The sequence below is a fragment of the Rhinichthys klamathensis genome, unplaced genomic scaffold (assembly GCF_029890125.1).
Source record: "Rhinichthys klamathensis goyatoka isolate OS25496 unplaced genomic scaffold, OSU_Roscu_1.1 h1tg000004l_1, whole genome shotgun sequence".
NCBI classification, from domain to species: Eukaryota; Metazoa; Chordata; class Actinopteri; order Cypriniformes; family Leuciscidae; genus Rhinichthys; species Rhinichthys klamathensis.
This window is the reverse complement of record NW_026606557.1, coordinates 4,444,731-4,467,879: the sequence shown is the minus strand read 5'-3', so window position 1 is coordinate 4,467,879 and position 23,149 is coordinate 4,444,731. Positions and strand designations below refer to the sequence as shown.

At 41.9% G+C, this 23,149-nt stretch overlaps 1 protein-coding gene and 1 gene segment (V, D, J or C); both read left to right on the top strand.

The window, feature by feature from the left end:
• The first annotated feature begins 658 nt into the window (after positions 1-658).
• Positions 659-1,437, top strand: LOC130085832 (Ig kappa chain V-VI region NQ6-8.3.1-like). The segment is given in 2 exon segments: positions 659-875; positions 964-1,437. Coding segments are annotated over 2 exon segments (489 nt in total).
• Positions 1,438-8,581: 7,144 nt separating this feature from the next.
• On the top strand, positions 8,582-20,214 carry LOC130085839 (immunoglobulin lambda-1 light chain-like). The gene is made up of 4 exons (XM_056251807.1): positions 8,582-8,782; positions 8,861-9,172; positions 19,144-19,182; positions 19,806-20,214. Exons 1-4 carry the CDS (start codon positions 8,587-8,589, stop codon positions 20,123-20,125), a joined length of 867 nt encoding a protein of 288 aa, XP_056107782.1. The 5' UTR covers positions 8,582-8,586; the 3' UTR covers positions 20,126-20,214.
• Positions 20,215-23,149: the final 2,935 nt, after the last annotated feature.

The following is a 23,149-nucleotide window of genomic DNA, read 5'->3' as shown; positions in this document are numbered from 1 at the left end:
GCACAGCAGAGATGAATGTCGTCTGAATATGGAGACGATCACATGACTGATAATGAACTATAGTGACTCAATGACAGATGAAAAATGACTATTATTTGATACAAGTTACGATCTAAACTATGAGAAACAAAATGATGGCCTGACATTCATGTGATACGACATCATGTAAATATGGATTTTAAAGTTGGTCTTCTAGCAGATGCAGTGAGCTGTGGAGATTTTCTTCAGGACAGGAAGTTCATTCTGACACACAGGAAACACCTGCTGTTATAATCAGCTCTATGTAAATCATCAGTTTCTCTGCTCTTTTTATCTGTTCATTCAACCAGACAAGAGCATTACCAGCAAATCATCAGGGAATCTTCATCTGTACATGAACAATAATAAAGGAGCAATACAATTAATAAAACTTAAAAATATATAATAGTTAGTTATAATAGTTAATGAAATTTGTGACATTGTTTTTGGCTCTCACTGTTTCTAATTCTGATTTATGACGAATTTAAATATTTCAGAACAGAGACTTTTTTTTGACATCAAACTTTTGGATTTGTTACTTGCGTTATTTTAATGAATAATGAACTCTTTTGTAAATCAAGTTTCCTCTCACCAAAAAAAAAAAGTACACTCCAGTATGTTTGATGACTTACAATTTAAAAAAGTATTTCAACCTTATGTATGTTAATACATAAGTTTAGGTAAATATATTGTATGTTTCGTGATGATGTGTATGATGATGAATGATGATGTCACTGAGAGGCTCCTCCCTCTTCAGTCTCTTATACTCGTCTCTGATCGCTCTTCTCTATTCAATCTCACATCACACACTCACAACATGCTGACAGTCTTCATCATCCTCATCATCACTCTGTCATGTAAGACATCACTGCAGTTAAAGATGCACATCTAATATGATCATGAATATGTGATATTGTGTCTCAATAATGGTGTGTTTATTCTCAGGTGTCAGTGGAGTGACTGTAGTGACCCAGAATCCTCCATTAATCTCAGTCAATAAAGGAGAAACTGTGTCATTGGTGTGTAACACAGGCAGCTCTACTGATGGTGGACGCTGGTATAAACAGGTCGCAGGAGGAACGCCCCAGTTTGTGTTAAACTCGCACCATGGCTGGAGCTCTCCTAAATATGGATCTGGTTTTTCCTCTCCTAAATTTACAGTATCTTATCCTACTGAGTCCGACTGTCATCTGTCAATCAGTAATGTGGATGTTGGTGATTCTGCAGTGTATTACTGTCACACATGGGACAGCTCTGCTAAAGAGGAGGTATCACAGTGATTCACAGCATGACAAAAACCTCCTCACTGCTCACATTCACTTCTGCTTCTAGACAACAGATGATAAGACCACTAACTTACTTCACTTCTCTGATCCATGATGAATTTCAAACTAATCACAGATGCTGAGAATATTCTCCAATTTCTTAAAGGAACACTCCGACTTTTTGGGACTTTAGCCTATTCACCTTATCCCCCAGAGTTAGAAAAGTCCATACATACCTTTTTCATCTCCGTGCTGTTTTGTAAGAAGTCTGTTTGACGCACCCACCGCTAGCCTAGCTTAGCACAAAGACTGGATGTAAATGGTTGCAGCTAGCATACTAAGTGACAAAATAACGGAAACATTTTCCTATTTACATGTTGTGATTTGTATAGTCACAGAGTGTACAAAAAACAAAGTCACATGAGACACACACGTGCGCGGGCAGTCGGTGTTTGTGTTTGAAAGCTCCGTCGAATCAATTCATTAATCCTTGATTTTCTTCTTTACCACTCATTTATAAACAAGCACTTTCTATTTTTATATCATGGGAACTTATCCTCGATACTATTCCTTATAAAAAACAATCGGATTGCTTTGATATCGCTACTTAGACCCAACTTTGCGAATCTCGGCTACTAGCCTTTAGTCCGCTAGCATTTCACGCGTGGCCTCGCGCCTATTGACCGTCTGATTTTACACCCGTTTCACTGAAAGGATACAGGTTATATCCAGCATTTCAGTCCTAAATTACTAGTGATATTGGTAGTATCACTACTAATCTACTGTTCATCTGTTATGGCGAACATATCAGATGTGTGTCTAACGTTACCTCTGAGTGCAGGTGAGGACACATTCGAACTGATTTCGGTACGATTGGAGCTTGAATCGGTGGAGAAACAGATCCGTGGTCTGCTAGAGAGGCAAGCCGAGCTGCGGGATCGGCGATCAGCGCTTGAAACGTCAAGCGCCGATGCACACAAGTCAGTGGTTAGTAACTTTTTGACTCCGACTTCGTCTACTCCGTGCGTTTCTCTGCCCAGGAGGACGCGATCATCTCTGGCTTCATTCAGTCCGGCACCGACACAACACCATGGACCCTGGGTGATCCCACAGCGGAAGACACGAGCCAGGACCAGAGCAAGATCCTCTCCGCCCCTCCCGGTCTTCGAGATCTCCACCCGGAACCGCTTCTCCCCTCTTCGCGAGTCGGTATGCGACGACGCCGTGATCATCGGCACTTCCATGGTCCGTCATGTCCGTGCTACCTCAGGTAAGGGTAAGGTGCGCACTCACTGCCTTCCTGGTGCTCGTGTTCTTGATGTCGCCGCACAGGTTCCCGAGATCGGTGAAGAGCACGTCGGAGCTGTGGTGCTGCACGCGGGAACGAACGATATCAGGCTACGGCAGACGGAGGTTCTGAAGAAGGACTACAGGAGCCTGATCGAGACGGTACGCAGCACAGCGCCTGAGGCAACGATCATCGTGTCTGGACCGCTTCCCACGTACCGATAAGGACAGGAAAGGTTCAGTAGATTATTTGCACTAAATGAATGGTTAATGTAATTGTGTAATGAACAGAAACTGCTCTTTGTAAATAATTGGAATCTGTTCTGGGAGCGACCTAGGCTCTACCGTGCTGATGGCCTGCACCCCGGCAGAATCGGAGCGGCTGTTCTGTCGGACAACATCTCCAAGACGTTACACACCGTATGACTAGAAAATCAAATTCCAAATCACAGTCTTTGCTGTGCCAATTTAATTGATATAAGTAGTGTAGAACATTATATAGAAACTGTGTCTATTCCTCGTTTAGTGAGGCCAAATAATAAATCCACTGTAGGATCTAGGAAAAATCTTATTGTAATTAAACCTGAAAATCTAAATATCAGTGAACAAAAACAATTTCTAAAACTAGGTCTTCTAAACATTAGATCGCTCACACCTAAGGCGGTTATTGTAAATGAAATGGTCACAGATAATAGCTTCGATGTACTTTGCCTTACTGAAACCTGGCTTAAACCAAACGAGTATTTCGGTCTAAATGAGTCTACCCCGCCAGGATACTGTTATAAGCATGAGCCCCGTCTGATCGGCCGTGGCGGCGGTGTTGCAACAATCTATAGAGATATTATTAATGTTACTCAGAAAACAGGTCACAGGTTTAACTCGTTTGAAGTACTTGTGCTAAACGTTACGCTCTTAGATGTAAGAAAGAAATCCCTATTATCTCTAGCCTTGGCGACCGTATATAGATCTCCAGGGCCCTATGCTGATTTCCTAAAAGAGTTTGCAGACTTTCTCTCAGATCTATTGGTCAATGCCGATAAAGCAATAATTGTTGGAGATTTTAACATACACGTAGATAACACAAACGATGCGTTAGGGACTGCGTTTACAGATTTATTAAACTCCTTTGGGGTCAAGCAAAACGTCAGTGGTCCCACTCATCGTCTAAATCATACACTAGATTTAATTATATCCTATGGAACCAATCTAACCGATATAGATATTATACCGCAAAGTGACGATCTCACTGATCATCACATGGTAACTTGTATAATACGCACTGCTGAAATTTGTCATGTTGCGCCACGTTATAGACCAGGCAGAACAATCCTTCCGACCACTATAGATAGATTCTCAAATAGCTTACCTGATCTATCTCAGCTGCTCAGTGAACCCAAACAAACAGATGAACTAGAGGAAATGACCAGCAGTTTTGAGCACCATTTTCTCTAGTACATTAGATATTGTTGCACCAATTAGATCAAAAAAGGTTAGAGAGAAAACTAAAGCACCATGGTACAACAGTGCTACGCATGCTATCAAGAGAGAAACTCGTAACCTAGAGCGTAAATGGAAACAAACTAATTTAGAGGTCTTTAGAATCGCGTGGAAAGACAGTGTGTCACGTTATAAAAAAGCTCTAAAAGCAGCCAGGGCTGAGCATCTCCGCAAACTAATAGAAAATAACCAAAATAATCCAAGGTTTTTATTTAACACCGTGGCTAGACTAACAAATAAACAGACATCACCCGAGCAAATTATTCCGTTACAGTATAGCTGTAATGATTTTATGAACTACTTCAATGAGAAAATAGAAAGCATCCGGAACACAATTGTAAATGTACAATCCTCTATGGTGTCTTATGATTCAGCCTCAATTATCGCCCCTCTGGAACAACTACACTGCTTTACAACTATAGGACAGGAAGAGCTAAATAAACTTATCATTGCATCTAAACCAACAACATGTTTATTAGATCCAATACCAACTAAATTTCTGAAAGAAATGTTACCTGTAGTGGAAGAGCCTCTTCTTAATATTATTAACTCGTCTTTATTCTTAGGTCATGTTCCAAAAATATTCAAGCTGGCAGTAATAAAACCTCTCATTAAGAAACCGCAATTAGATCCAAATAACTTAGCAAATTACAGACCGATTTCAAATCTTCCATTTATGTCTAAAATACTAGAAAAAACTGTGTCCGCTCAATTGTGCTCTTTCATGCAAGAAAATGAGATATGTGAAAAATTTCAGTCAGGATTCAGACCGCATCATAGCACAGAAACTGCGCTAGTTAAAATTACAAATGATTTACTTTTAGCTTCTGACCAAGGCTGTATCTCAATACTAGTTCTACTCGATCTTAGTGCTGCGTTTGACACTATCGATCATAAAATACTCTTGGATCGACTACAAAACTACACTGGTATTCAGGGACAGGCATTAAGCTGGTTCAGATCGTATTTATCAGACCGTTACCATTTTGTTTGTTTAAATGGGGAAAAATCGAAGATAACGTCAGTAGACTATGGAGTGCCGCAAGGATCGGTGTTAGGCCCTCTGCTATTCTCAATATATATGCTGCCACTTGGTAATATTATAAGAAAACATGGAATTAATTTCCACTGTTATGCTGATGACACTCAATTATATATTTCATCACGGCCAGATGAAAACACTAACTCATCAACATTGACAGAGTGTCTTAAAGATATAAAATGCTGGATGACGCATAATTTCCTGCTACTAAATCCAGATAAAACGGAGGTATTACTTGTTGGTCCAAAAAACTATCCACAAAACCACTTACAATACAACTTTAATTTAGAAGGATGTCCTGTTACTTTATCCTCTACGGTAAAAGACCTGGGTGTTATACTAGACCACAACTTGTCTTTCGAAAATCATATTTCATATGTTACAAGAACTGCCTTTTTCCACCTTAGAAACATTGCTAAATTATGTAACATGCTATCTGTTTCTGATGCAGAAAAGTTAGTTCATGCATTCATGATCTCGAGACTAGATTACTGTAATGCTTTATTAGCTGGTTGTCCTGCATCCTCAATAAACAAGCTACAGTTAGTGCAAAATGCAGCCGCTAGAGTTCTTACTAGGTCAAGAAAATATGATCATATAACACCAATTTTATCATCTCTGCACTGGTTACCGACCAAGTTCCGTGTCAATTACAAAGTACTATTACTGACCTATAAAGCCCTAAATGGTTTAGCTCCTGTGTATTTAATGGACCTTCTATCGCCCTACAATCCATCGCGTTCTTTAAGATGACTATATTCGAGGCTTCTAGTCATTCCTAGGATATCTAAGTCCACTCAACGGAGGGAGGGCGTTCTCACATTTAGCTCCTAAACTCTGGAATAGCCTTCCTGATATTGTTCGAGGCTCTGACTCGCTGTCCCAGTTTAAAACTAGATTAAAGACGCATCTCTTTAGCCAAGCATTTACATAATGCTTACCTTTTAGAATACTGCTGAATCAGATCAAATGCATTTAATACTATAAAACTTGAAGAGACTGTAGGTTATCTGTATAGGTTGCATAGTATTTGCAGTCATTACGTTCCTGTGTATATTGCATGAATGACGGGTGGTTGGGCAGATATTGTGTTGCGGTAGGTAGTATGCCATACGGAACCGTTGCCACTGAAACTGCCTATTCACGCACCAGTGGGGCTCGACAGCCTTAGTCAAACGGGTTGGCGCGTATGGTTGGGTTGCGGAGAGATTGTGAGATTGTGGTTAGGTCTCAGCAGCAGGAGGGACGTAGAGGTCAGTAAGCTGGGCTGAGTTGAGTGGGGGACGGAGGGGGGTGATTTTGGGACGCAAGAGTCACTGTCTTCATGTTTTATCATTTACGCCTGTGTTATGGAAATCATCATTATGAACAGCAGCTACGCTAATTATTTTCCCTTTGCTTTTCTGCTGTTATCTCGGGACGCGAGTCCCGAGAAAATGGCGTTCGTCAGCTCCAGTTTGTATCCAGCCTCTCACGGAGACTTCAGATGCTCCAATCACAAAGCCTATGAAGTGACGACTCAACACGGGCGATATGGACTCTCTATGGTGGACGGCACTGATCCTCAACTACTCGTCTTAAGACCGGCGTGATTACTTGGACTTCCAAAAAAATACTCTAAATGTTCCGATCCAATCTGACTTGTAATGCTGCCCGAATCATGCACTGTTCCTTCGTTGGCCAGAGGAGAACTGGCCCCCCGACTGAGCCTGGTTTCTCCCAAGGTTTTTTTCTCCATTCTGTCACCTGATGGAGTTTTGGTTCCTTGCCACTGTTGCCTTGGCTTTTGGCTTGCTTAGTTGGGGACATTTAATATTCAATAATATTATTGATCTGCCTTACTTAAGGTGGACGTTGACGCAATTTCTTTTAGAAACAAACTTTGTTATATTGTTTTCATGTTATCACTGTGAAGCGCTTTGATACAATCTGTATTGTAAAAAGCACTATATAAATAAAGGTGACTTGACTTGACTTCACACAGACATATTTTATGAGACACAGACATACTTGGGCGGAGTGATAACCGCAGCACCTGAGACGCGCTCTCTGCTCCTCACCACGGCTCGTCTCAGGTGCTGCGGTTATCACTCCGCCCAAGTAGCAGTGCTTCGCCTTCAGAGAATATAGTTCCCAGTATTTGTACGGTTAAAATATGTCTGTGTCTCATGTGACTTTGTTTTTTGTACACTCTGTGACTATACAAATCACAACATGTAAATAGGAAAATGTTTGCGTTATTTTGTCACTTATTTGGATTAGTATGCTAGCTGCAACCATTAACATCCAGTCTTTGTGCTAAGCTAGGCTAGCGGTGGGTGCGTCAAACAGACTTCCAGCACGCACGGAGATGAAAAAGGTATGTATGGACTTATCTAACTCTGGGGGATAAGGTGAATAGGCTAAAGTCCCAAAAAGTCGGAGTGTTCCTTTAAATATTGTATCTGTTAAATGAACTTTGTTGCTTTTTATGCAGTTTTTTTTTGTCCTGAATATGGATCTGGATTCTCCTCTCCTAAAACTACAACTGTACACTATCAATAGTATAGCACAATACTCATAAATATAGACGTGGAATGTCATATAAACACTTTGGATCTGTTTCAGCTTCTCTCAAGAAGAATGCATGATTTATTATATGGTTAATTAGGAGGATTTTCCATTTCATTTGAAAGTCTGTACCTTCTACTTCTCTTCACTCCTCTTTCATCCCTTCCTTTCTGTTTATGTCTTGCACTTTCTTCTCTTATTCTTTCCAGTACACCAAAATTCACCCATCTCTTCATCCTCTCCTTTTCTTAAACTCTCTCCTCCTCTCCTCTTCATCTCTTTCTACCTGTTTGTCTTTTCTCTTCCGTTCCTCAATTCCGCTGAGTAAACAATTACAAAAATTGCATTTCCTGTGATGTGTATATTATTAACCCAGAAGATACCAGTTTGAGGCCAAATGAAATAATTCCTTGTGCTATTGAGAATATGAGAAATTACAGAGTTTTGTTTGCTGTGTTTGTAAAAATAAATGTTTTGTGATTTTTGTATAATTCAATAAAAAGAGCTGCACATGTTTTCTTCCTGATATATTAGACTTTTTGGTCGGATGTGTGAACTGTGAACACATTTGAGAAGTTTATACTCAATGTTTTGAGGAAATTATGCATATGATTTGTAATTTGTATGAAATAAATTAAATCTGTTTAGGACAATTAAAAAGTGTTCAGATTACTGTGTTAAATGTAATCTGAGTTTGCAGAAATGTGTCAAATTGATTGAGAAAAACTTTAACATTTTCCTCAGTGATGAAGTGAGAAGCTCATACAGTTTGTAAGATGTGGGCGTGTCTATTGTATGTTGTGGGCGGGTCTATTATATGAGGTGGGCGTGTCTATTGTACGAGGTGGGCGTGTCTATTGTATGATGCGGGCGTGTCTATTGTACGAGGTGGGCGTGTCTATTGTATGCTGTGGGCGTGTCTATTGTATGATGTGGGCGTGTCTATTGCACGATGTGGGCGGGTCTTTCAGTGGCTCCTCCCTCTCAGAGATCTTGACTGTCTTAAAGTTTCTCTCTCTGATCGTCTCAGCATTATTCTACAGCACTGCTCATCTTTACACGTCACACGGAACAAATCACAAGATGATCACAATAATCTGTGCTTTCTTTACTCTTCTGACCTGTAAGTTTTCATCATTTCTGATGTCAGATTTAAAGTGTTTTGGCACAATCTCATATAAAAGTTGTGTTTATTCTGCAGGTGTCAGTGGAGTGACTGTAGTGACTCAGAGTCTATTAATCACAGTCAATAAAGGAGAAACAGCTAAACTGGACTGTAATCTGGGGACAGTAACTGATTCTGGTGCTAGATGGTACAAACAGACTCCAGGAGGAGTTCCTCAGTTTGTGTTAGTGTTTTATCATGGCTCGAGCTCTCCATTATATGGATCTGGTTTCTCTGCTCCAAAATTCACATCAACACATTCATCTAAATCAGATTATAGTCTGATCATCAGTAATGTGGATGTTGGTGATTCTGCAGTGTATTACTGTAACACATGGGACAGCTCTGCTAAAGAGCACGTATCACAGTGATTCACAGCATGACAAAAACCTCCTCACTGCTCACATTCACTTCTGCTTTTAGACAACAGATGATAAAAGCACTACTTCACTTCTCAGTTTCATGATGAATTATATACGAATGTTGAGATTATTCTGCAATTTCTTTACTATTATGTCCTGTAAGTAATTCTTTAGAGAAATATGTAGGTAACACATTTTATGAAGTCTATGCTTATAGTGAATTATAGCCCCATTTATACTTATTTATGAGTAAGTACTATTACTATACATATATTTATAAAGACTCATTAAGATCTATACTGAATTATAAGAACAGTTATAGTGACATTTATATATATATATTTTTTAAATACAAGTCATGCGTTTTAATTTTCAATACACATGCTCATAATGCATTATACACTGATTTATAAATAGATCAAATATAAAATAGTTCCAGTCAGAGATACTTGTTTGGTGTACCAATTAGTTATCAATTATGTCTTTATGTCTTCATGAATAGTCATTTTGATTTGTTAAAATCTATATCTCAGCCATATGCATGGTGTTGCTTATAGCAGTTTGAAATCATACTTTAAAAAAATGGTTGTAGTGTTTTGCTAGTATGTAACATGACAAAAAAAAAACTGTTTGTATTTAATGATTTCTGTGTTGTTTTTATCATTTGATGAAGGTAAGCAGGAGAAGCGGAGGGGGATTGTGAAGCAACTTCCAACCCCATTACAGATTGCTGATTTAAAGCACAGGCAACATGGAAAGGCAGCCGAGTGGATGTACTCCGCCATAAAACAAAAACTAAGTTAGTTAGTGTTTTGAATAAAGGAGTATGTGTGTTTGTTTTTTCTCTCTATCTCAGGTGTTTCAACAAGGGTGTATTTTAATGTAATAATACAATGGATGTTGTAATTAATTAGGGATATTTGAATCCATTAATGCGTCGATATGAATTTGTAATGATGGCAATATGGTTATTTTATTGTGTTTTAGAACGTGTTTGTGTCATGTTGTGGGTTTTGTGTCTTGTTCGTGGTTCTTGTCTGTCATGTGATTCCCTGATTGTCATGTGATCCTGATATGTGTCTTGTCATTTGTAAATCGTCTGATCATTGTTTATAGGCGTTCCTTCTCTTGTTATTAGTCTGTGTATTTAAGCCTTCACGTTTGCCCTGTGTCTTTGTCTATTGAATGTTCCTGTTGTTGTTTTGTTTTCTTTCATGCCTTGCCATACCTTTGTTTTGTGTTGATAATTAAAGTTGCATTTGGGTTCTCTACATCTTGCCTCCAGTGATTAGTTACATAATACTAGACCAAATTATGGACCCAGCAATCCATCTCTTTCGACCTCAGCCAAGGTGACCGCCCGATTGAAAGGTACTTAGAAGAATTTTGTGAGCTCTGCCATGGGGCGGACTTTAACGATGAGGTCCTAAAGGACATGTTCTGCTATGGGCGGACATTCTGGAATACCTCATGCCTGACAACACCCCTCATTGGACTTTAAGGCAGTATATTGACCTTGCCCTTCGGATAAGCGGCTCGTCCTTCACGGTGGGCTTTGTGGATGAGGGGCCCCGCAAGCCCACAGTATCCTCTCAGCCAGAGCCAGCTCACGTCATGCCTGCCGAGCCTGAGCCTCTTTACGCCCCTTGATAGGACCATGGAGGCCGCGCCGCCATTGTCTCCTGAACTGTCTGGTCCACCCTGGCCACCTGAACCATCGGATCTGCCCTGGGTCCCTGAACCGCCTGCACAGCCTGCTTCGCCCTGGCCTCCCGTCCTGCCACAGTCTCCAGGCCCTTTTCCACTCCACGGGCTGGATCCGCCCACGCTCCACGGCCCAGGTCCGCCGTTGCCATGTCCTGGTCCCATTCCCCTCCATGGACCTGACCCTCCATCCCTCCCCCAAGACAACCTCCGCTCCACCACCCTCCTGAACTATTGTGTTTTTTTTTGTTTTGATGGGCAGCAAAATACAAAATAGCTCTATGTGCTTTTTTTTGTTGTTGTTTTTTTTCCTGTTTGTTTGTTTAGTGTATTAGTTGGTCTGTAGCTGGCTAGTGGAATTGTTTATTTATTCGTTTTCTTTTTTTCCCTTTAAATTACAGTATGTATTTAATTTGTAAGGGGCTTTTCACCCTTGATTAAGCAGCGGGGGAGCTTCCCATCGTAGTCGGTGGAGAACTAGTACAATTTAATAGAGCCCTTCCAGGTTTTGTGGGTTGATTTGTGTGGTTACTAATTGTGAATGTGTATCACATAATCCGGTCTGTATTGAAAGGGTTTCTGGGGGTTTGGTGTGGTTTTCACAGAATGCAGTAAAGTGTCCCCTGTATAGGTAGCTCAGTTCCTTTGTTCCCAGTTGGACAGTCTGAGAAATTGCTGCCCATGTCAGCTGACTTGAGTCAGGGTTAATGTCTGTTGTGTTCTCTATTGCATTGCTATAATGTTCATGTCCACTAGGTGGCACTGATATGTTGACATGTTAAACTGATGAAAGAGGAGAAGGAAAAAAGTCAAAGAAATGCTAAGCTACTACTTGCGTGCAGTGTCTTGCTTTGTTTAATGAACGAAAACACACATACACAGGAAGAGTTGTTCTCGAACGTGCGGTTTACTCTGTTTTTTAACACTTCTTCCGTATCACGTAATCATACGTGCTTACATCACAGTCTGGCGTTAAACACAAAACATGGACCAGGAGTTATACGTAAACACTACATTCATCCCTTATTCAAAATAAAGATGTACCTACAACATAAGATTTAAAGTATGCCATATTGTGTACAGTATAATCAAAACGAAAAAAAAAAAAACTAAGATTAAGGTCCTATCGTTTTTGGAACATGTCAAAACCTTAAAACAGTTAGCAAAATAAAATGAATACTTGTGGACCATTGTTTGAATCATGTTGAAAACAACATTTTACATTTCCTCAATCAAATATCTTGGTGCCCTGCGATTTGGTCTCAGGTCGTATCGAGGGGTATGTGAAAAGTCAGAGTGTCTTGGATCGGCGGTAGTGTGGCGTGTGCTTCGTGGAACATTGTCCTGAAACACATCAGAATTTGGAGCTTGTCCTCTGACGTCATCTTCATCATCAGAGATGTTGTTCTGCTCAACTGAGAGATGGGATCGGATTCTTTTGAAAAATGAGGAATTTCGTGTAATGCATCTTCCTGAACGACTTGCTGTTACCATTGACCCTTTGACCTTGATTACCTTGTAGGGTTTTATCTCATATGGAGTCGTCAACTTTCCTGTCGAGGGTTGTCGGCAGAGTACAACGTCACCAGTCTTGATACTGGATTCTTTTGCTCTGTTCCGAAGATCTGCATACCTTTTCATCCGTTGCTTAGCAACGTGATCAATGTCGCTGAGGTCAGTTTTTGGTCTGTCTTGTGGATTTGAAGGTAATGTGGTATTAATCTGTCTTCCGAACAGTAGTTCTGCTGGAGGCTTTTGGGTGGTCCCATGTGGTGTTGCTCTGTTATTTCTTAGGAAACTATACAGGCACTGCTTCCATGGTTTACCTTCTGCATTGCTGGTCATGACTGTCTTTTTAAGTGTTCTCATGAATTGTTCTACTTCTCCGTTCGCTTTAGGCCAGTACGGGGTTATCTTTCTGTGTTTGAAACCAAGATATGAACTGAAATCTGCAAAACAGTGACTATTGAATGGTGGGCCATTATCAGTTTTGACTGTCCTGGGTATGCCAAAAGCCGAGAATATCTTGTCCAGTTTGGGAATCACAGCAGTTGCTGCTGTAGACTTGACTATCTCCACTTCTGGTTACCTGGAATGATCATCAACTACTACCAGCAAATAGTCACCAGAAGGAAACGGACCAGCAAAATCCACAGAGACCTCTGATCATGGTTCTATTGGATCAGACATGTTGAGGGGTTCCGAGTGATGCTGGAGCGTGGCTGCTTGACATGGAACGCATCCTTGCACAGCTTTTTCCACTTCTGCATCGATACCAGGGAACCATACCTTTTCTCTGACCAGCTGTTTAGTCTTCACGATGCCCATGTGTCCTACGTGTGCAAGTTGGATGGCTTTTTGATACAAAGAGGTAGGTAAAACAAGTCTATTCCCTCTGAGGACAATGTCTTGTGACGCGTTAACTGTGAGCTCATGTCTCAGCTTATGAAATGCCTTCAGTTTTGTGTAGCATGCGCCTGACATGGTCTGCTTCAAATGTGTCCAGGCTTTACCTTTCAACTCTTTTATCACTGTTTGTAGGACAGAGTCTTTCCTCGTTTCATGTCGTACTTCATCTAAAGTCATTGCTTTTGGAACTGTGTTGTCAATTATGAAGTTGACGTGTCTTTCTGCGTTTTCTGAACAGTTGTCCGTGTGTTGTCCATCCACAGGATGCCTTGATTTGATGTTCCGGCCCCCAATTCCATGAGTGGTCTTTCCGGATGAGTTCACGCAATGGCTGTGTGGTTGTTGCGTAGTCTTGAATGAACCGAGAACAGTATGTTGTCATTCCGAGCAGACTGCGTAATTCGGACACATTCTGTGGGGCTGGGAGGTTCTTGATGGCTGTTATCTTCTTTGGATCTGCAGAAATTCCTTTGTCTGAAAACACATATCCAAAGAAGTCTAGTTTTGTCTTACTGTACTCACACTTATCTTTGTTGAGGGTGAGATTTTTCTCTCTAAGTCTCTTGAATACCGCTTGCAGACAGGCGTTGTGTTCGTCTCGCGATTTACCAAAAACTATGATATCATCACTCATGTTTTTGACGTTCCCGTAATCCCAAAATTCAAACGAGTGTACCTCCAGAGGCCTGCATGAGTCGTGAATGTTGTTATATACCTGGAATCAGGATTTAGTTCAAGCTGATGATATCCAGCATTCAGATCTAGTTTTGTGAAGAGTACAGCTCCGTTTAAGTCGTGTATCAGATCATCCACCGTCGTGGTGATATGACGTTCTCTTTGAATGGCGCAATTGGGCATTCTCATATCCACGCATATACGCACACTGTCAGGATTTTTGGGTTTTGGTGCAACAACTATAGATGATACCCATGGTGTCGGGCCGCTGACTTTTTCAATGATACCTTGTTGTTCAAGTTCTTCAAGTTCTTGCTCCACTTTCTTTCTGATATGGAATGGAATTCGTCGGTGTGGTTGCACTGTAGGCTTTACGGACTCATCTATGTGTAACTTCACTTGAAAATCTTTCAGCTTTCCGATTCCTTCAAAAAGGTCTTTGTATTCTTCGAGTAATTGATTCACAGTGGGAGCTTCAGCTGGTTTGTCCGACACTGCACTGACTATTTGAAGAATTCCAAGTTCTGTTGCAGTGTTGTAGCTCAGCAGAGAACCTGAGTGACCATCAATCACATAGAACGTGGTTGCTGTGTCCGTGCTGTTGAAACAGACTTTGGCTTGAAATTTTCCTTTTAGTGGAAGTGGAGTGGAAGAGCCATATGCGAAAATCTTTGCATCTGATGGTTTTAATGTGATCTTTTGTTTTATTTTGTGATATGCAGTGTCATCAACAATATTTACGCTTGCACCAGAATCGATGATGACCTTCACTGGCACTCCTGCGATCTCCACTTGTGACTGGGGTTGGTGTTGCGAATGTTGAACTGTGTGTATGACATATACATAGTCTTCATCTGAACTCGCTGACATTTCAGGGAGTGTTTTGGACGCCATATCATTTGTATGCACAGTATTAACTTTTTGTTTGAACTGTTGAAACTTGGGCTTTGCTGGATGTGGGACATTTGTTGTATAGTGTGTTGACCTGCAGCATTTTTGAAAATGATTCAGCTTTCCGCAGCCTTTACAGGTTTTTCCTTTTGCGGGACAGTTTCTCTGACCTCCATCGTGTGGAAAATGTCCTCCACAATTGTTGCATGTCAAACTGTCATTAGTCTTTGTTTTAAAATGTCTCTGTTTGTCTCTGTTCAGAATTTCTTATTTATTACATGTGCTTTGAATGAGCTGGATGATTTTGCATGTATCTCTTCCATGCCAGCTGCTTGTTTATCTGCTGTTTCTTGAGCTCTTCCTGCATCTAATAACTGTTGACGTGTCATTGTAGCGTCGCGGAGTGCCATCTTGCGGAGACGCAATGAACTGCTGCAGCTTAGGATTATCTGTGATTTGATCTCTTTGTCCACATTTGTGAACTCGCATTTTGTTGCTATCTGCCTCAATTTAGTGTGATAAGCATCCAATGTTTCATCTTCACGCTGTCTTGTTTGTCTGAATAAATATGTTTCATATTCAGGATTGGCTTTTGGACAGAAATACGCGTCAAGCTTTCTTACCGCTGTAGCATAGTCGTCTCCCGTTTCTGGCAGCGTTTCAAAAATCCCGCGTGATGTAGTAAGAGGGCTCGTTTCTGCTTGTCCTCAATATTGAATGCTTGTAGATAGTTATCGAATCGACTCTGCCATTTTTTCCATCTCGAGCCGACTGAGCTGGGTTCGGAGTGAAAATCGAACATAGGAAAATGAGGGAGAGTCGTCATCTCGCAATCCGTGCGATTTATACAGCAGGTTTGTTTTTTTGATTTTCGTGTTAAACTTACATCTCGCATCACTCGTCGCCAAAATGTAGTGTCTTGCTTTGTTTAATGAACGAAAACACACATACACAGGAAGAGTTGTTCTCGAACGTGCGGTTTACTCTGTTTTTTAACACTTCTTCCGTATCACGTAATCATACGTGCTTACATCACAGTCTGGCGTTAAACACAAAACATGGACCAGGAGTTATACGTAAACACTACATCGCGTCTGTCTGTTTTATATACATTCATCCTTCAATATAACAATGTCCTGAATCATTTTATGGTCCTGTTTAATAAAGAATTATGTACTTCTCTACAACTTATTGGCTTTTGTGACAGCTTTGTTTCTTTTCCCTTTTTTGGCCCTATCGGGTGTCACATATTACAGGAATTATTGCTCATTAGTTACATTTACAAATAAACAACTTAAAATGTAAAATGAGCACATCTTCATAATTTCTTGACATTTGCTTTAGGAAAATTGCATCATATGTTTTCACTTCACTTAAAGCGATCAATGATGCATTTATAGAGTTAAGTAACTGTATTACCAACGCTATCTCACGACCAATTGGTACGAGTGAGTACGAGGTGGCTAAAGCCCAGTGATTGGTAGGTTTAGGGGCGGGGTCAGGAGGTGGCTAAAGCCCAGTGATTGGTAGGTTTAGGGGCGGGGTCAGGAGGTGGCTAAAGCCCAGTGATTGGTAGGTTTAGGGGCGTGGTCAAGAGGTGGCTGAACCCCAGTGATTGGTAGGTTTAGGGGCGGGGTCAGGAGGTGGCTAAAGCCCAGTGATTGGTAGGTTTAGGGGCGGGGTCAGGAGGTGGCTAAAGCCCAGTGATTGGTAGGTTTAGGGGCGTGGTCAAGAGGTGGCTGAACCCCAGTGATTGGTAGGTTTAGGGGCGGGGTCAGGAGGTGGCTAAAGCCCAGTGATTGGTAGGTTTAGGGGCGGGGTCAGGAGGTGGCTAAAGCCCAGTGATTGGTAGGTTTAGGGGCGGGGTCAGGAGGTGGCTAAAGCCCAGTGATTGGTAGGTTTAGGGGCGGGGTCAGGAGGTGGCTAAAGCCCAGTGATTGGTAGGTTTAGGGGCGTGGTCAAGAGGTGGCTGAACCCCAGTGATTGGTAGGTTTAGGGGCGGGGTCAGGAGGTGGCTAAAGCCCAGTGCTTGGTAGGTTTAGGGGCGGGGTCAGGAGGTGGCTAAAGCCCAGTGATTGGTAGGTTTAGGGGCGTGGTCAAGAGGTGGCTGAACCCCAGTGATTGGTAGGTTTAGGGGCGGGGTCAGGAGGTGGCTAAAACCCAGTGATTGGTAGGTTTAGGGGCGGGGTCAGGAGTTGGCTAAAGCCCAGTGATTGGTAGGTTTAGGGGCGGGGTCAGGAGGTGGCTGAAGCCCAGTGATTGGTAGGTTTAGGGGCGGGTCAGGAGGTGGCTAAAGCCCAGTGATTGGTAGGTTTAGGGGCGGGGTCAGGAGGTGGCTAAAACCCAGTGATTGGTAGGTTTAGGGGCGGGGTCAGGAGTTGGCTAAAGCCCAGTGATTGGTAGGTTTAGGGGCGGGGTCAGGAGGTGGCTAAAGCCCAGTGATTGGTAGGTTTAGGGGCGGGGTCAGGAGGTGGCTAAAGCCCAGTGATTGGTAGGTTTAGGGGCGGGGTCAGGAGGTGGCTAAAGCCCAGTGATTAGTAGGTTTAGGGGCGGGGTCAGGAGGTGGTTGAACCCCAGTGATTGGTAGGTTTAGGGGCGTGGTCAGGAGGTGGTTGAACCCCAGTGATTGGTAGGTTTAGGGGCGGGGTCAGGAGGTGGCTAAAGCCCAGTGATTGGTAGGTTTAGGGGCGGGGTCAGGAGTTGGCTAAAGCCCAGTGATTGGTAGGTTTAGGGGCGGGGTCAGGAGGTGGCTGAAGCCCAGTGATTGGTAGGTTTAGGGGCGGGTCAGGAGGTGGCTAAAGCCCAGTGATTGGTAGGTTTAGGGGCGGGGTCAGGAGGTGGCTAAAACCCAGTGATTGGTAGGTTTAGGGGCGGGGTCAGGAGTTGGCTAAAGCCCAGTGATTGGTAGGTTTAGGGGCGGGGTCAGGAGGTGGCTAAAGCCCAGTGATTGGTAGGTTTAGGGGCGGGGTCAGGAGGTGGCTAAAGCCCAGTGATTGGTAGGTTTAGGGGCGTAGTCAAGAGGTGGCTGAACCCCAGTGATTGGTAGGTTTAGGGGCGGGGTCAGGAGGTGGCTAAAGCCCAGTGATTGGTAGGTTTAGGGGCGGGGTCAGGAGGTGGCTAAAGCCCAGTGATTGGTAGGTTTAGGGGCGGGGTCAGGAGGTGGCTAAAGCCCAGTGATTGGTAGGTTTAGGGGCGGGGTCAGGAGGTGGCTAAAGCCCAGTGATTAGTAGGTTTAGGGGCGGGGTCAGGAGGTGGTTGAACCCCAGTGATTGGTAGGTTTAGGGGCGTGGTCAGGAGGTGGTTGAACCCCAGTGATTGGTAGGTTTAGGGGCGGGGTCAGGAGGTGGCTAAAGCCCAGTGATTGGTAGGTTTAGGGGCGGGGTCAGGAGTTGGCTAAAGCCCAGTGATTGGTAGGTTTAGGGGCGGGGTCAGGAGGTGGCTGAAGCCCAGTGATTGGTAGGTTTAGGGGCGGGTCAGGAGGTGGCTAAAGCCCAGTGATTGGTAGGTTTAGGGGCGGGGTCAGGAGGTGGCTAAAGCCCAGTGATTGGTAGGTTTAGGGGCGGGGTCAGGAGTTGGCTAAAGCCCAGTGATTGGTAGGTTTAGGGGCGGGGTCAGGAGGTGGCTGAAGCCCAGTGATTGGTAGGTTTAGGGGCGGGTCAGGAGGTGGCTAAAACCCAGTGATTGGTAGGTTTAGGGTCGAGTTCAGATGGTCAGGGGTAGGTCATTCCTACAAATTCCTACAAATTAGCCACCTCGTAAAATTTGTACGAATTGCCATGAGATTGGGTTGATTATTACTCACAAGAAGTATTTATAAAAACAAAACACGGGTATTTATAACAATATATTCATTTATTTGACAGAAATAAATCTGAATGACTAAAAAGTCAGTGTAACAATAATATAATAAGATTTTAGCAATGATGGTTGCATCTTTATAAATACATTTATGTAACCTGACTGACTAATTCATAATTATAAATCAGTGAATAATGGATTATGATGAATTATGGATTAAGCATGTTCCCTTCACTAACAGACTTACAGTATGTGACGGATTCAGTTGTTCACTTTCATTTGAAACGCCTGACAAACGGCATCTCCTTCCCAAAGTGAATTCACTCAGTGTTAACAGCTGTAGCCGTGAAAGCAACTTCTTAGACAACCCCAAATAAAGAGAATTACAGTAATCCAATCTGGACGAAGTTAAAGCATAGGTCACCGTTTCCATATCTTTAAAAGACAGGAAGCCTACGAGTGAAGATGTGACTTGTATCACAGTGGTATTCAGCCAAGGAACAACACTGAATGTGATCGGTGAGTAAACTTTACTCTTTCAACACTGTTCAGTCATTTTTTATTTTTGCAAAAATAAAAGGTCAAATTATACAATGAAAAAAATAAATATATATATAGATATAGATTTACTTAAAAAAAATTCTAGAGATTTTATTTCCTGTGTAAATATATTTTAATATTTCAAAATTTACCTCAATAATGATTTTTAAAATCTGAACTTTTATAATTATTAATATTGTTAATAATGGTTAATATTATTAAAATACTTGTAAAGGCTTTTAAAGGCTTGATATTTTTCCTCATGTTGTTTCAATCCATTCATATGTATAGGTAATATTCTGTTCTTTATTAATGTACCAATTATAGAGCCAGATTCAAAGTTAAATTCAATATTAAAATTATGATTCTAGTAACTAAAATAGTTTTATTATCTAGTTAACTGACATCTTGTATTTTATATGCATATGCAATGTGTGTCCTTTAACTGACCCATTTACACAAGTTGCGATACATTTATATATTATATTATATTATATTATATTATATTATATTATATTATATTATATTATATTATATTATATTATATTACATTATATTATATTATTTCTTGTTTCCATGAATTCCCTGCCTGTTTTCTCCAGACTTTCCTCTGGCTCCTCCTGTTCTGACACTCTTGCCTCCGTCCACCGAGGCTCTGAAGGAGAGTAAAGCTACACTTGTGTGTCTGGCTGAGGATATTTCTGTAGCTCTGGTTCATGTCAGCTGGACAGTCAATGGACGCTCTGTTACAGAGGGAGTTTGGAGCAGTGCTACTGAGAAACAACAAGACAAAACCTTCAAAATGAGCAGCTCTCTGACCATCGACTCCTCAGACTGGACCGATAATGTGGATTTCTCATGTGAAGTGTCAGTGGGCTCAACATTCTATAAGAAAAGCATCTCAAACTCACAGTGTTATTGAAATATTGTCTGAATGAAAATAACAGATGTTTTATCTTCTTCTTTATTTCTTTTCATATTGTTTGAATTGTATGATGCCATATCTGAGACTTAATACAAGTATATAGGATACTTTAATTTTTGGTTTTGGTTCTGCAATTAAAGATATTTGGGAAGGCATTCGTTTGCATTTTCTTTCATAGACCTGCATGACTCTCTCTCAGGATACACCTGCACAATGTGCCTCATAATTTCAGCTTTATGTAAATCATGATGTTCCTTTGAGCTCTTTCAGAACTGAAACACACAAACTCAGTCTGTTAAGAAGTCACCAGCTGCACAGATCACAGAGAAATATATTTCATATACACAAAACCACATTGTAATTAACATGATTTTGTGATATCTAATCAATGCTTTGCATCACGTAGCTTACTCATTTATAACTTTTACATACTATTAAAAATATATTTCTGTAATTGACAATCAGGGAAAATAAATGTAAAAAAAATAATGACGTGCTTGGATAAGTAATTTATAATAAATACTGCAATATGTAATACAAAATAAGAATCCTCAATTTTGATTTCATGGTGACTTCAACCTTTGGAAATCTGATCAAAGTCAAGAATGGTTAAACATCTTGTTCATTCATCACTCATATACTCATATACATTTCAGACAGAGGGTCAGAATGAAGGTTGCAGTTTTTCAGCATTTTTGAGCAAAATAAAATTATTAACATTATAAGTGGACCTCAAGGAACATATTAAAATATCATAACATGACCCCTTTAATTTGGAAATCTGATCAAATAGTCAGGGATGGTTAGACATGATGTTCATTCATCACACATATTCTCTAACAGCTAATAGTGGACAAATCTGTTCAAAACTCCTGCAATGGTTCTGTTATAAGAGCAGATCAGTTTGACTAATGCAGTATCACAGCAAACCAGGAAACTCACCTGAAGTGTGGAATGCTTTTCAAGATGGCGGGGCGTATAGACGCTGCGGCTCAGTGCTCTCAGTTATTTGTTGGACCTGCTGCCTAATGTTGGACTAGGGACTGCCTAATGTTGGACCTGGGACTGCCTAATGTTGGACCTGGGACTGCCTAATGTTGGACCTGGGACTGCCTAATGTTGGACTTGGGACTGCCTAATGTTGGACTTGGGACTGCCTAATGTTGACCTGGGACTGCCTAATGTTGGACCTGGGACTGCCTAATGTTGGACTAGGGACTGCCTAATGTTGGACCTGGGACTGCCTAATGTTGGACTTGGGACTGCCTAATGTTGGACTTGGGACTGCCTAATATTGGACCTGGGACTGCCTAATGTTGGACTTGGGACTGCCTAATGTTGGACTTGGGACTGCCTAATGTTGGACTTGGGACTGCCTAATGTTGGACTTGGGACTGCCTAATATTGGACCTGGGACTGCCTAATGTTGGACTTGGGACTGCCTAATGTTGGACTTGGGACTGCCTAATGTTGGACTTCGGACTGCCTAATATTGGACCTGGGACTGCCTAATGTTGGACTTGGGACTGCCTAATGTTGGACCTGGAACTGCCTAATGTTGGACCTGGGACTGCCTAATGTTGGACTTGGGACTGCCTAATGTTGGACTTGGGACTGCCTAATGTTGGACTTGGGACTGCCTAATGTTGGACTTGGGACTGCCTAATGTTGGACTTGGGACTGCCTAATATTGGACCTGGGACTGCCTAATGTTGGACTTGGGACTGCCTAATGTTGGACCTGGAACTGCCTAATGTTGGACCTGGGACTGCCTAATGTTGGACTTGGGACTGCCTAATGTTGGACTTGGGACTGCCTAATGTTGGACTTGGGACTGCCTAATGTTGGACTTGGGACTGCCTAATGTTGGACTTGGGACTGCCTAATGTTGGACTTGGGACTGCCTAATGTTGGACTTGGGACTGCCTAATATTGCACCTGGGACTGCCTAATGTTGGACTTGGGACTGCCTAATGTTGGACTTGGGACTGCCTAATGTTGGACTTGGGACTGCCTAATGTTGGACTTGGGACTGCCTAATGTTGGACTTGGGACTGCCTAATGTTGGACTTGGGACTGCCTAATGTTGGACTTGGGACTGCCTAATATTGCACCTGGGACTGCCTAATGTTGGACTTGGGACTGCCTAATATTGGACTTGGGACTGCCTAACTCCACATGTCTTTGGATTAAGGACTTCCTGATAGGACACACACAGAGGGTCAGAGCCCCCACATTTCCACAGCTCTCAGTCTCAGCACCGGCTCCCCCAGGCCTGTGTGTTGATCCCCCTGCTGTTCCCTCTATATATATATGACTGCACCCCTGTCTATTGCAGCAACATTTTCGTTAAATTAGCCGACGACACCCCAGTGGTGGGCCTCATCTCAGGGGGCGATGGGTCGACCGAGACGAGGTGGAGTGGCTGTCAGTGTGGTGCAGTGACAACAACCTGCTCCTCAATACGTCACACACAAAGGAGTTAGCAATCGATTTCAGGAAGAATAAAAACAGACATTTAACCCATATTCATTGGCGGGGACTGTGTGAGGTAAGGTAAGATAAGGTGATCAGGACTGCAGAGAAGATGATCGGGTGCCCTCTCCTAACTTTAGAGGACCTACACAGTTCACGCTGCCTCAAGAGAGCTCATGGCATCATAAAAGACACATCTCATCCAGGTCACTTTCTGTTCAATCTGCTACCGTCAGGCAGAGGTACACAACCATCAGAACAAAGACAAATCGTTTCAAAAACTCGTTTTTATGCAATAGCTGCACAAGCTCTAAATGCTACATAACACACATGCTTATGTTATATGTGGAATAAGGGATTTGTGAAATCAAATTCGGCAAATATCCATTTACATTTAAATTTTTTCTATTGTACAAATTTATTATATTTTTGTACTGTTTACTGTTTACATTCTGTACCATTTGTTTACATTAGTTTATATTTATATTTTTGGAGTATGTGTGTGTGTGCACTTTTTGACTGAGAGACTAAATTTCGTTGTATAAC